At 45.1% G+C, this 14,274-nt stretch overlaps 1 protein-coding gene across 1 annotated transcript in view; it reads right to left on the bottom strand.

The window, feature by feature from the left end:
- Positions 1-14,274, bottom strand: part of PDIA4 (protein disulfide isomerase family A member 4) — a 339,636-nt gene that overhangs the window by 154,865 nt on the left and 170,497 nt on the right. Inside the window, exon 9 of the mRNA XM_063925192.1 lies at positions 13,299-13,504. Coding sequence (XP_063781262.1) covers positions 13,299-13,504 — 206 coding nt within the window. The remainder of the gene's footprint in view (positions 1-13,298; positions 13,505-14,274) is intronic.

Below are 14,274 nucleotides of genomic sequence, written 5' to 3'. Positions count from 1 at the left end.
GGTGAGACCTGTGTTCTGACTTCCTCTGGAGCTAATGGTGTCCAGTAGCCTAAGAAACAGAGCCCTGAAACTCAGAGAAGTGGGTCTGTTTCTCTCTCCTCAGTCCCTCGATGCAGGGAGTCTGTTGCCAACAGGCTCCCTGAAAATAAAAAACCTAACAAAAATGCTTTCTTACAGGAAACTCAGGAGAGCTCCTGAAATGCATCCAGCTCCTCTGGGCACAGTATCAAACTGAGGTCTAGAGGAGGGGCATACAGGGAGGTGCCAGTGCAGACCCAGAGTCAAAGTCTTTCTTAAAGTGACCATGTCTCCTACAGAGCCAGTCTATCCCCATGGTCCTTACGGAGTCCTCAGCATCCTCTAGGATGTTAGAGAAAATGTAGAGCTGCATAAGGCTAAGATGAGCTACTCGACAATAGGCAAGCAGCTTGGGGAGAAGAGATCAACTGTTGGTGTAATTATTAAAAAATGGAAGAAATATAAGATCACTGACCATCTCCCTCGACCTGGGGCTCCATGAAAGATATCACCTCGTCGGGTATCAATGATCTTGAGAACGATGAGGAATCAGCCCAGAACTACACAGGGGGATCTGGTCAATGACCTCAAGAGACCTGGAACTACAGTAACAAAAGGTTACCATTAGTAACGCACTACGTCTTCATGGATTGATATCCTGCAGTGCCCGAAATCCAGCACATGTCCAGGCCAGTCTAAAAAGTTTACCAGTGACCATCTGGATGATCTAGAGGAGGATTGGGAGACTGTAATGTGGTTAGATGAGAGCAAATTCAAACTTTTTTGTATAAACTCCACTCGCCGTGTTTGGATGGAGCAGAATGATAAATGGCATCCCAAGAACACCATACTCACTGTGAAGCATGGCGGTGGAAACATCTTGCTTTGGGGCTGCTTTTCTGCAAAGGGGACAGGACGTCTGATCCGTATTAAGGAGAGGATGAATGGGGCCGTGTATCGTGAGATTTTGGGCAAAAACCTCCTTCCCTCAGTAAGAGCATTGAAGATGGAACGTGTCTGGGTCTTCCAGCATGACAATGACCCCAAACACACCGGCCTAGCCAGTCTCCTGACCTCAACCCAATAGAAAATCTGTGGAGGGAGTTGAAAGTCCCTGTTGCCCGGCGACAGCCCCAAAGCATGACAGATCTAGAGAAGATCTGCATGGAAGAGTGGGCCAAAATACCTGCTACAGTGTGTGCAAACCTGGTCAAGAACTACAGGAAACGTTTGACCTCTGTAATTGCCAATTTATATTACAAAGTATTGAGTTAAACTTTTTGATTGTCCAAATATTTATTTTCCGCAAGAATATACAAATAAATTGTTTAAAAATCATACAATACGATTTCCTAGTTTTTTTTTTCAGATTCTGTCTCCCACGGCTGAATTGTACCTATGATGGAAATTACAGACCTCTCATCTTTTTAAGTGGGTCAATTTGTACAATCGGTGGCTGTCCAAATACTTTTTTGCCCCACTGTAACACTTTGCAGTACAGCCACACGTCCCAAAATTGAGAGGGGTAACAACTTCCAAGACTTCAATGAAGCAGCGAGTTTGGCCAGCATAGGGGTAAAATTAATGTCAGAGTGGAGAGGTCTGACGGGATTTGAATCCCAAGACAAGTAAGTTTATTGGAAGCGGTCTTAAAAGGGTATGCAGAGGTCAAACTGGGAAGAATGGCCTGGGAGGACCCCAAGGGTAGTAATTCAGATTTGGGGACGATAACCTTCCATAGCTCCAAACGAGGAGATCAAGCGGAGGAACTCAGAGATAGAGGCATCAGGGTCAGATATGAAGAGAAGCATATCATCGGCGAACAAGGCCAACTTGAGTTCAACGTCACCAATTTGAATCCCCTTAAACAATGTGGAAGCACGTAAGGCTGTCGCCAGGGGTTCCAGGGCTATGGAAAATAACAATGGGGATAATGGGCAACTCTGCCAGGTCCCCTTACCAATAGTAAAAGGAGCAGACAGAAAGCCATTACAAGAAACCTGGATTTGTGGCTTGAAATACAATAATCTAATCCAGTCAATAAAAGCAGTCGGAAAACCAAAACGGTCGAGGGATCGAAACAAAAATGGGACCAGATCAAATGCTTTCTCAGCGTCAAGAGAAAGAATAAAAGCTGTCGTGAAGTAGAGGCGGCTTGAAATGCAGAAAGGACACGTCTGACATTGACCTTGGAGTGTCTACCCCAAATAAAGCCCGTCTGGTCGGGGTGTATAATATGGGGTAGAAGAATTTGCACATGGTCAGCTAGTATTTTGGTCAACAATTTATAGTCTAGGTTCAGTAGGGAAATGGGGCGATAGGAACCCGGGAGGGTGAGGTTTATGCCAGGTTTCAGGAGAACCTAGATAATTGCTGTATTAAAATGTAAAGGGAGGGTCCGAGATGAAAGCAAAGAATTAAGAGCATTCATCAGGGGAATCTCAATTTTGGGTAAAAGTAACTTGTAAAAATCAGCAGTAAATCCATCCGGTCCAGGGGCCTTATCACATTTGAAATATTTAACAGTACGGATTTCCTCCAAAGTAATTGGGGCTATAAGGGGTTGGCAAAGATCTGGGGAGAGAGTAGGATTAGGTAAGGCGTCCCACGAGTTTGGAGTTTGAGATGAAGTGAGAGAATCAGGTGGGGGAGGGGTTTGAACAGTGGAAGTATAAAAGGTCCAAATAAAAAGAGTGCATGACTTCAGAATTATCAGCGTTAGTCTGAGTTAGTGTACCCGTAGAGGTCATTAAAGGCCGCGTAGTCATGGGAGGGTGAGAACCTTTGAGTAAGTTGGACAACAGTTTGCCGGTTTTGTTACCGAATTTATGAAACCGATAACAGACATTGAACAAATACTTATCCCCCATAGTTTGTAAAAATTCATGAAAATGTGTTTTTGCCAAAAGATAATTATGTTTAGTATGATCATCAGGATTGGATTTGAACAGCTGAAAGGCAGACGTCAGGGCAGATTAAAACTCCAGATAACAGGCTGCATAATTTTTGTTAGCGCTGGACACACATGAGATTATTTCACCCTGAAGAACAGATTTGGCAGATAACCAAAAAAGCATAGGGTCGGACTCTGCATGTGGAGCATTATCTATGGCGAACGTCTTCCAGGCTGATTCGAGCCTATTACGAAATTTAAGGGATTTAGAAAGGTAAGAGGGAAATTTCCACAATCTGGGGGAATCCTGTGAGTCTGATCTGAATAGAGATGGACACAAGGGCATGATCTGACAAAAATAAAAAAATAAAAAAATCGGTGCAATGCGAGCGTCTACCACACAAGGGAATAAAGAATGAGAGACAAATATAGTCAATTCTAGACATGTTATGATGAGCTGAAGATAGACAGGTGTATTCCCACAAACAGAGAACATAGAGCATCAAGTGAGCAACAAGAGTCCAGTGAATCAATAGTCGGTACATTGTAAAACACAAGATAACAGGACTCAGAACTTCCCAAGCATAGGTAAAGCACCTCTAACCACACAATCATAGTAACGCACAAAACTAGTAGTGGAGTGTGAGGAGCTCCGCCTATTCCCACTCGAACCTAGGATAAAGATCAAACATAACATTACCCTTCATTAAATGAGAGAATGGAAAGAAACAGTAGCACATAAGAAAAATAGGATTTTAATACCTACCGGTAAATCCTTTTCTCCTAGTCCATATAGAATGCTGGGGTCCACTTCAGTACCATGGGGTATAGATGGTTCCACAGGAGCCATGGTCACTTTTAGACTTTTCAAGGGTGTGAACTGGCTCCTCCCTCTATGCCCCTCCTTCAGCCCTCAGTATAGGAACTGTGCCCAGGGAGATGGACATTTCGAGGAAAGGATTTACTTTTAAACTAAAGACGAGATTCATACCAGCTCACACCTCAACCATGCCGCACAACATGGTATTCAACATGACACACGCCAACGGGCATGAACCATTGCAGCAACATGCTGAAATAATCGTAACACAACTTTAGTGGAAGTAAAAAATAACTGCAGGTAAAGTATGCACTGGGTCGGGTGCCCAGCATCCTCTACGGACTAGGAGAAAAGGATTTACCGGTATGTATTAAAATCCTATTTTCTCATATGTCCTAGAGGATGCTGGGGTCCACTTCAGTACCATGGGGTTATAACAAAGCTCCAGTACGGGCGGGAGTGCACGGATGACCCTGCAGCACAGATTGACCAAACTTGAGGTCCTCATCGGCCAAGGTGTCAAACTTGTAAAGTTTAGTAAAAGTGTTGGACCCTGACCAAGTAGCTGCTCTGCAAAGTTGTAAAGCCGAGACCCCCCGGGCAGCCGCCCAGGATGAGCCCACCTTTCTTGTAGAATGGGCATTTACTGACTTCGGCAATCCTGCCGTGGGATGAGCATGCTGAATCGTCCCTCTGACCCAGCGCGCAACAGTCTGCTTAGAAGCAGGACACCCAATCTTCTTGGGATCATACAGAGCCTCTGTTTTCCTTATCCGAGCTGTTCTCATGACATAAATTTTTCAAAGCTCTAACCACATCAAGAGACTGTCAGTAGCCACTGGCACCAAAATAGGTTGGTTCATATGGAAAGACAAAACCACCTTTGGAAGAAAATTGGTGGCGAGTTCTCAACTCTGTCCTATCTTCATGGAAGATCAGGTAAGGGCTCTTGTGAGACAAAGCCCCCAACTCAGACACCTGCCTTGCGGATTGCCAATGCCAAAAGCATCAACACTTTCCAAGTGAGAAACTTTAATTTTATCTCCTTCAGAGGTTCAAACCAATCCGATTGAAGGAACTGCAACACCACACTAAGGTCCCATGGTGCCACTTGAGGCACAAATGGAGGCTGGATGTGCAGCACACCTTTCACGAATGTCTGAACCTTTGGAAGAGAGGCCAATTGTTTTTGAAAGAAACTGATAAGGCCGAAATCTGGACCTTGATTGAACCCAATATTAGGCCCGCATCCACACCAGCCTGCAGAAAATGGAGAAAACGTTTTAACTAAAAAACTCTTTCGTAGGAGCCTTCTTGGATTCATACAAAGACACATATTTTCTCCAAATACAGTGGTAATGTTTAGACATTACTATTTTCCTGGCCTGAATAAGAGTGGGGATGACTTCCTTGGGAATACCCTTTCGGGCTAGGATCCGGCGCTCAACAGCCATGCCTTCAAACGTAGCCGCGGTAAGTCTTGATACACACACGGTTCCTGCTGCAGCAGGTCCATGCGAGGAAGAGGCAGAGGATCTTCTATAAGCAACTCCTGAAGATCTGGACACCAAGCCCTCCTTGGCCAGTCTGGGGCAATGAGGATAGCGCGAACCCTTGTTCTTCTTATCATTTTGAGAACTTTTGTTATCAGTGGAAGTGGAGGGAAGACCTATACCGACCAAAACACCCACTGGATCACCAGTGCATCCACTGCTATTGCTTGAGGGTCTCTCGACCTGGAACAATATCTCTGTAGCTTCTTGATGAGATGCCATCATGTGTGCTTAAGGAACTTCCCAAAGACTTTTCACCTCTGTGAAGACTTCTTGGTGGAGGCCCCATTCTCCTGGATGGAGATTGTGTCTGCTGAAGAAGCCTGCTTCCCAGTTGTCCACTCCCGGAATGAAAATTGCTGACAGAGCTCTTGCAAGCCTTTCTGCCCAGAGGAGGATCCTTTGTCACCTCTGCCATTGCCGCTCTGCTTTTCGTTCCACCCTGATGGTTTATGTACGCGACTGCTGTTACATTGTCCTACTGGATCTGTACGGGTTGATCTTGAAGAAGATGTACCGCTTGTAGAAGGCCTGTTGTAAATGGCTCTCAATTCCAGAATGTTTATGTGAAGGCAGGTTTCCTGACTTGACCATTTTCCTTGGAAGCTTTCCCCCTGTGTGACTGCTCCCCAGCCTCAGAGACTTGCATCCATGGTTACTAGGACCCAATCCTGAATCCTGCGTCTCTGTAGTAGGTGAGAACTGTGTAGCCACCACAGGAGCGAAATTGTGGCTTTTGACGACAGGATTATCTTCCGGTGCATGTGTAGGTGGGATCCGGACCACTTGTCCAACAGGTCCCACTGGAATATTCTGGCATGGAATCGGCCAAACTGTATGGCCTCGTAGGCCACTACCATCTTCCCCAACAATCGAATGCATTGATGTATTGACACTGTTGTTGGCTTCAAAATCTGTTTGACCATTCTCTGGATTTCCAGAGCCTTTTCTACTGGAAGAAATACTCTCTGAACTTCTGTGTGCAGTATCATTCCCAGAAAGGACTTGTCGGTTCCAATTGTGACTTTGGAAAATTCATGATCCAACCAGGTTGTTGGAGTACTGACAGGGAGAGTGCAATGTTCTGGACCAACCGTTCCCTGGATCTCGCTTTTATCAGGAGATAAAAGCGAGATCCAGGGAACGGATCTCGAAGGAGATGTCGAAGGAGGACCATCATCTCTGCCATCACCTTGGTGAATACCTTCGGTGCCGTGGAGAGCCCGAACGGCAACGTCTGGAACTGGTAATGGCAACTCTGTATTGCGAATCTCAGATAAGCTTGGTGAGGAGGATAAATGGGAACATGCAAGTAAGCATCTTTTATGTCTATCGACACCATAAAGTCCCCTTCCTGCAGACTGGAAATCACTGCCCTCAGAGATTCCATCTTGAACTTGAACCTTTTGAGGTAGATATTCAGATTTTTCAGGTTTAAAATTGGTCTGACAGAGCCGTCCGGCTTCGGAACTACAAAAAAGGCTTGAATAAAAACCTCCTTGCTGTGACAAGGGTACCAGGTGTCGAAGTCAGAAAAATGTCTCTATGCACGTTGCCATATTTGCACCTCATTCATGTCCGCGCTGCGCAGGCGTACGCTCTCCCGTACGTACACATACTCACAGCCGCGGGCACCCGCAGGCGCACGGTATGCGTATTTACGGTAGAGTTTATGTAGTCATAGCGTGCGATTCATACGTTACATATGTTCACAATTAATGTAGTTTATAGATCATGGTCCCTTTGATAGATTCTGAAAGTTTGGTTAAAATAGAATGTCCCTGAGCTGAGGAATCCCTCTTTGCATCGTACGAAGGGTCTAACAGGAATCATACAGCAGTGTTTGGTACCCATCGGAAGAGTATTTAATTAGCAATATTCCGGTGTTGGTTTGGAGCGTATTAATTGCTCGTGCGAATAGTTATGGACATAAGAAGTTATGTCCATTTATTTATTATTATTTGTTCTTACTTAGTCATGCATCTGAACAGTTGGAGACAGGCATCAGTAGGTCTCAAATGTCTCTTTGACCTCAGAGATCCCCCAAACAATAGTTTGCATGTTAAGAGGGCCTCATATCTACACATGCATAAGGTAAACACAGGAATAGTAATTGAAGATCAATTGTACTCCAAATCAGTATCTTTCCCGCAGACGGAGTACAATAGCCTTTAATTACACTGAGCTTTTGAGACTCAATAAGGAGGGCCAACACCTGTGTTTACAAATGGGGCTGGATTTGTATACAGGAGAATGAGGGCTGAGATGTCATTGTCTCAACTGAAAGTGGACATCATGAATATAGAACAAAACCCAGACAGGATTCTGTTTTGTATTCGCCAAACAATAGCTTCTCACTAGACAGGAATGTGTTGGTCATCACCCATTGTGTTACATAACCAAGGCCACTGATGCAGCTGGCTCACATGCTGGGAGGGACACACACTTCCTGTGGTTGACACACCCCCACAGCTGGAATGCAGGTATGATATACCCACTGGAGATCACAGGGCTGACTGACACTCAGAACTAAGCTAACATCAAGCAGCATGGCGGCTACATCCCCAGGACAGAATTCCTTCCCAAAGGCTAAGTATAGAATCACATGGCTATAGAAGGAAATATAGACATATTGCTTTCTGGTTTAAATAGGATATTGTAACTTGGCTGTGATGATTGTTGGGTGTTAGTGTTGGTGCCCTGTGGAATCTGTGATGGTAGCTGGGATCTTGTTAATCATAAATACCACCATGCAGTACTTTTGAATATGTGCTGGTAGCAATGGCAGGCTGATACTTGTGAGTACCTGGTGGTCTGGTCTTGTGATAACTCATATGCTCTGGTTATAGAGATACTGAAGTTGTTTGGGATGTGAAATTATGAGATGGTTCTAGGAAGTTGGATTACATTGTGAAAGGTGATTTAGATTGTTTGGAATTGTAAAATCAGAACATATGCATTGTTTTGAGGCTTGGACATTTTGGAATAAAATGGAGTCTAGCTTCTGCCCCATGCGGCATTGTAGGGACGATTGTGTAGCTGGGTGTTGTGTATATAGGGACAGGCAGCATGGGTAAGCTCAAGTACTTTCTAAACAAAGATTCTCAGCATTGATTAACTGCGCAGCGATTGTTCCTCACATGTGTAAGCTTCGCTGCAACGATATTGTCTTTTAATGTTATTGTGAGCCAATCTCTCTCAAATCTCTCTCTCTCTCTTGTCTTCTCATCTTCTCTTATTTCTCCTTAAACTTAACTGTATTGTATTGTAGTGTGTTTCCTGTATAGTTATCTGGTTAGGTGGTTTATGTTATACTGTAGTGTATCATTTGTACTGTGATTCCTTTTTGCAAGTATATTAGTTATAATACATAGTTAATAGGCTTTGGAACCTAAACCAGTATCTGTGTATTTTCTATAGTGTTAAGTGTTCATTTGAGCGTCGGTGACGCTCAAACAGCTTTGTAGTTAGTCAGGTTACACAAGGTTGCACTTACACCCTGTACTCACATTAAGGTATTCAGTGTATTTCATTGGTATAAGGTTTTAACATAAAGGTATAGTGTTGTGAGCGTCTGCATCGCTGGTGACCTCCTCGTGGTCTCGAGCGTAGGCTACGCTACAGCGAATCATTCCCCTAGACATAACCAATAACGTGTCCTGTGATCACTGGGCCGTGAGCGAACGTGACGCTTGAGCGTCTCGCCTACGGCTTAGCGATCGTTACGCAGATAGCGTACCCATACGGTATTTCTTAAGCAAACAGCGTACAGTGTTCTTAGCTTCATAAAGGGTTGTTTATACGACAAGGGAATTTGGCATTGTCACAGGACAATGACTTGATCCCGACATAATTTTTGAATTGCAGCCGTTACTACTTCTCTGGAAGAGAAGCTGGCAAGGTAGATTTGAAAAATCGGCATGGGGGGACGTCTTGAAATTCAAGTTTGTATCCATGGGACACTATTTGTAAGACCCATGGGTCCAGGCCAGATTGAAGCCAGATCTGACTGAAAAGTTTCAGACGTGATCCCACCCGAGCAGACTCCCGCAAGGGAGCCCCAGCGCCATGCTGCAGATTTGGCAGAAGCAGGTGTTGATTTCTGCTCCTGCGATCCTGGAGACGCTGCAGATTTCTTTCCTCTTCCCATAGCTTTACCTGCAAAGAAGGGGGAACCTTTGGCCTTTTTGAATTTGTTGGGCCTAAAGGACTGCATGTGAGAGTGATGTGTCTTTTTCGCCGGTGCAGGAGCATAAGGCAAGAATGTCGACTTACCTGCGGTAGCCGCAGAGACTAACGCATCCAGCCCATCTCCAAACAAAGCCTCACCTTTATACGGGAGAGCCTCCATATTTCTTTTGGAATCTGCATCAGAATTCCACTAGCGAATCCACAACGCCCTCCAAGCTGATACTGCCATGGTAGCGGCTTTTGAACCTAAAAGTCCAATATCTTTCATGGCTTCTAGCATGTATGCAGCAGCGTCTTTTATATGACCTAACGATAGGAGTATATCGTCTCTATCTATCGTGTCAATTTCCGATGACAAGTTATCTGACCATTTCTCAATAGCCCTACTCACCCACGCGCAAGCAATGGTTGGCCTGAGCAGTGTACCAATAGCCACATAAATAGATTTTAACGTAGTCTCCAACTTGCGGTCTGCCGGCTCCTTCAGTGAAGCCGTCCCAGGTGCAGGGAGAATCACCTTTTTAGTTAACCTTGACAAGGAAAGGATAAGCAATCTCAATCCTTTTGGGAATCTGACATTTCTTTTCAGGGTTTACCCAAACTCCCTCAAATAGAGTATTCAGCTAATGAGAAGGAGGGAAAGTTACATTCATTTTCCTTTCTTTATAAAAATAAGCTTTCTCCTGAGGTACAGGAGGGCTTTCCGTAACTTCCTTTATAGCAACAATCATATATTGAATGCTTTTTGCCATTTTAGGATCCATCCCCCTGGAATCACCATCGTCAACACAGGAATCAAGAGTCCGTGTCGGTATCAGTATGTACTATTTGTGCAAATGGTCTCTTATGTGACCCAGCGGGGTCGCCTGTGGATGAAGAGGCAGAACTATGAAAAATCACATCATCTACTGATTTTCTCCAGCTTTCTGCTTGAGACTCAGACTTATCTAATCTCTTACGGATATGATTCACACTATCACGTACTTCTTTCACCCATTCAGGCTCATGGTGTGCCGGCAGCACCACCACATTACAACGGTGTCCCTAAAATGGCTCCCTCAGGGGAAGAGCTGCCTGCCTCAGACATGTCACACACGTGTACAACCACACCACAGACACTCCGGGACTTATAGGGGACAGACCCACAGTAAAATCTGTCAGAAGGACACAGATAGGATTTGCCAGCTCACAACCCAGCGCCAGTAACACAATGTCTGTGAAACACAAAATGCCCACTGACATGCAGCGCTTTTAGAATGTTAATAACACAATTATATAGCACCAAATTCACTGTGCCGCCCCCCCCCCCCCCCCCCTGTTTTGCACCCTGATACTTGTTTAGCAGTGGAGGACCAGCGTTCTTCTCTGCAGCCTGGAAGGAGAGAAAATGGCACTGAGCAGTGTGCTGGCTGACTGAGGAGGAAGCCCCGCCCCCTCAATGGCACGTTTCTCCTCAGCATTTATGAAGTAATTTATACTGGCGGGGGTAGGACTGTGCCTAAGCAACTTGTGCCCCTTATTATGCCAGTTTCAATAGGTTTCATGCTGCCTAGGGCACCCCATCCCCCCACGTCCTGCACCCTGCAGTGCCTGTGTATGTGTGGGCAACATGGCGCGCTGCGCTCCCGCCAGCCACGCGGTACCTTAAGCTGTCACTTTGATTGAAGATCCTTTTTTCTAACACTCATCTGTCTTTTGACTTCTGGCTCTGCAAGGGGGGTGACGGCGTGCTGTGGGAGTGAGCACATAGCTGCAGCTAGCATTCAATACCCTTCAGGAGCTAATGGTGTCCTTTAAGCCAGAAGCAGAGCCATGAAACTATTCAGGAAGTTGATTCCTACTTCTGCCCCCTAAGTCCCATGAAGCAGGGAGACTGTTGCCAGCAGTTCTCCCTGAAAATAAAAAACCTTACATAAAAGTCTTTTCAGAGAAACTTAGTAGAGCTCCCCTGGAGTGCATCCCGTCTGCCTGGGCACATTTTCTAAACTGAGGTCTGGAGGAGGGGCATAGAGGGAGGAGCCAGTTCACACTCTTGAAAAGTCTTAAAGTGCCCATGGCTCCTGAGGAACAGTCTATACCCCATGGTACTGAAGTGGACCCCAGCATCCTCTAGGACGTATGAGAAATAGGATTTTAATTACCTACCAGTAAATACATTTCTCATAGTCCGTAGAGGATACTGGGGTCCATTTAGTACCATGGGGTATAGACGGGTCCACTATGAGCCATTGGCACTTTAAGAATTTGATAGTGTGGGCTGGCTCCTGTCTCTATGCTCCTCCTACCAGACTCCGTCTAGGAAACTGTGCCCGAGGAGGCGGACATACTTTGAGAGAAGGATAGGTAAGAACAGTGGTGAGATTCCGAACCAGCACACACACACACACACACACACACACACACAAAGGAAAGCCAAGCTAACCAATCTTGAAAAAGAAACCGCAACGGCTGAAACATTACTTAACCAAGTAACAGTGCAGGACGAACATCGCAGGATCAGATATATTAGGGCACGAAGCTGCAGAAAATAACCGTAACCATAAAGATGAGAAAAACACAACGCATCTTCATACAATATTGGAATATGCAGAAAATGGCAAAAAAAACATGTACAAAGAGCATATGTGAGGGGAGGCAGGTGAACACTATTGACGGTCGACAGACCAAAAGAAAAACCTTCAGGTTTCAGAGGAAGCTGGAGGGTCGCTGATGTCAGAGTCTGAGGGTTTAGGAAGATCTCTCAGATAAGTCTGGGCACTTGCAGGAGACAGGAAGTCTTTATAGGAGGTGCCATCATACACCCTTAAACGGGCAGAGTATAAAAAGCCAAACTTGCGGCACTCTGCAACTAGTTATGAGCAAGCCGGGCCTTTGACTGATCCAGGGAATCCCACCAACCTGGTGTTGTTTCTGCGCAATCCATTTTCAACATCGTCGAGTTTGTTCCATATATGGTAATTGTCAGAAGTCAGGTTTTCACAGACTGATGCAGCCCTTCAATATCATGCATGGCAGCTCCCAATTGATTTTCATTGCGAGACACTCGCTGTTGGAGGTGCTGCAGTGATGTCAGACAGCCTGAGTGAGAAGGGAGGTCATGGTGGACCGGATCGCATCCACCATGTCAGCATATGAGACTGGAGCATCAGGTGAGAGCTCCGGGAGAGGCATCGCTTCAGCAGCTGCCTTCTTAGGAGCACGGGAGACAGGATCAGGCCCTTCCTCCGGCACAATTGTCCCCGCCACACAGCATTTCTACTGTCGCTGCGGCTGTGCGATCCATGGCAATCGTGGGAGCGGGAGGCAGCGATGCAGGGCAACTGGAGGCCAGGCAGGGCCTTGAAAAGGTGTCTGTCAGGAGGGTCGTGGCAGAGCTCCAGGACCAGCTATCTCACGCCATCAACCCGGAACCGGAAGTCAAATAAAGTGAATGTTTTATTGGACTTCATTTATAGCCAATAAAATGCATACTGTGACAGACATATGTAAAGGGAAATGTTAGTTTAATGTGTATGCAATGTGTATTGCTATTTGTAGCATTTTTATAGTCACAATGAAACACCGCCTCCTATCATATTTCCGGTGTATATGGTACATGACCCTGATACATTATGACAAGGGAACCACAGCTGCTGACTTGTCTACGCACCCAACTATGAATATCTTGCAAAAAGGAAACACATTCTGCGATTACATTTACGTACAACTCTGTACAAGGTCCTACATATGTAACTATAGGTATGGAAATGTTGGCAAGTCCATTGATACAAAAGTCAAAGTCCCAAAGTGCGGCATTAATGAAACCAAGGAATTCATGGCTTACCCGTTTCTGTTCGTGCTCCATCATAGTCAATGGGCTGGCCTTTCTTTAGAATTTTAATTGTAGGATAGCCACCAATGTCATATTTGCCAGCAATTGTTGTTGCTTCTGTGGCATCTATTTTAGCAACTGGCACTGGTGGATCATTATCCTTTAAAGTCTTTGCAATTTTTTCATACTCTGGAACAAACTGCTTACAGTGTCCACACCTGAAAAATGACAATTATGTACAAAAGAGAACTTCATTATTTTTATTACATTCAAATTACTTGAAAAGCTTAGCTGCCTCCAACCCTCAAACCCTTTATTCTTTTCACAAAGAAATGTGGATTTAATAGGATTTTAATTACCTACCGGTAAATCCTTTTCTCGTAGTCCGTAGAGGATACTGGGGTCCATTTTAGTACCATGGGGGTATAGACTGTTCCGCAGGAACCTTCGGCACTTTAAGACTTTTTAACAGTGCGAACTGGCTCTTCCCTCTATGCCCCTCCTCCAGACCTCCGTATAGGAACTGTGCCCAAGGAGACGGACAACTTTGAGAGAAGAACTTATATTAAACTAGTGGCGAGATTCACACCAGCTCACACCATACAAAAAACATGCCGCCTAACATGGCCTTTAACATAACCCATGCTAACGTGCATGCATAACACAACACAACTGCTGTAAAAACATCTTAACACATGAGAATCTGTGAAAAAGATAAAACATAACACTGCAGGAAAAATGAGCACTGGGCCCAGCATCCTCTACGGACTACGAGAAAAGGATTTACCGGTAGGTAATTAAAACCCTATTTGATCTTACATCCTAGAGGATGCTGGGGTCCATTTTTGTACCATGGGGATGTACCTAAGCTCCCAGTATGGGCGAGAAGTGCTCATGTTCCTGTAGAACGGACTGACCAAACTGAAGATCATCAGCAGCCAAGGTATCAAACTTGTAAAACTTAGCAAACGTGTTTGCACCTGACCAG

The sequence above is a fragment of the Pseudophryne corroboree genome, chromosome 5 (assembly GCF_028390025.1).
Source record: "Pseudophryne corroboree isolate aPseCor3 chromosome 5, aPseCor3.hap2, whole genome shotgun sequence".
In the NCBI taxonomy this organism is placed as follows: Eukaryota; Metazoa; Chordata; class Amphibia; order Anura; family Myobatrachidae; genus Pseudophryne; species Pseudophryne corroboree.
The sequence above is the reverse complement of the archived record's forward strand: the minus strand, read 5'-3'. Positions and strand labels throughout refer to the sequence as shown.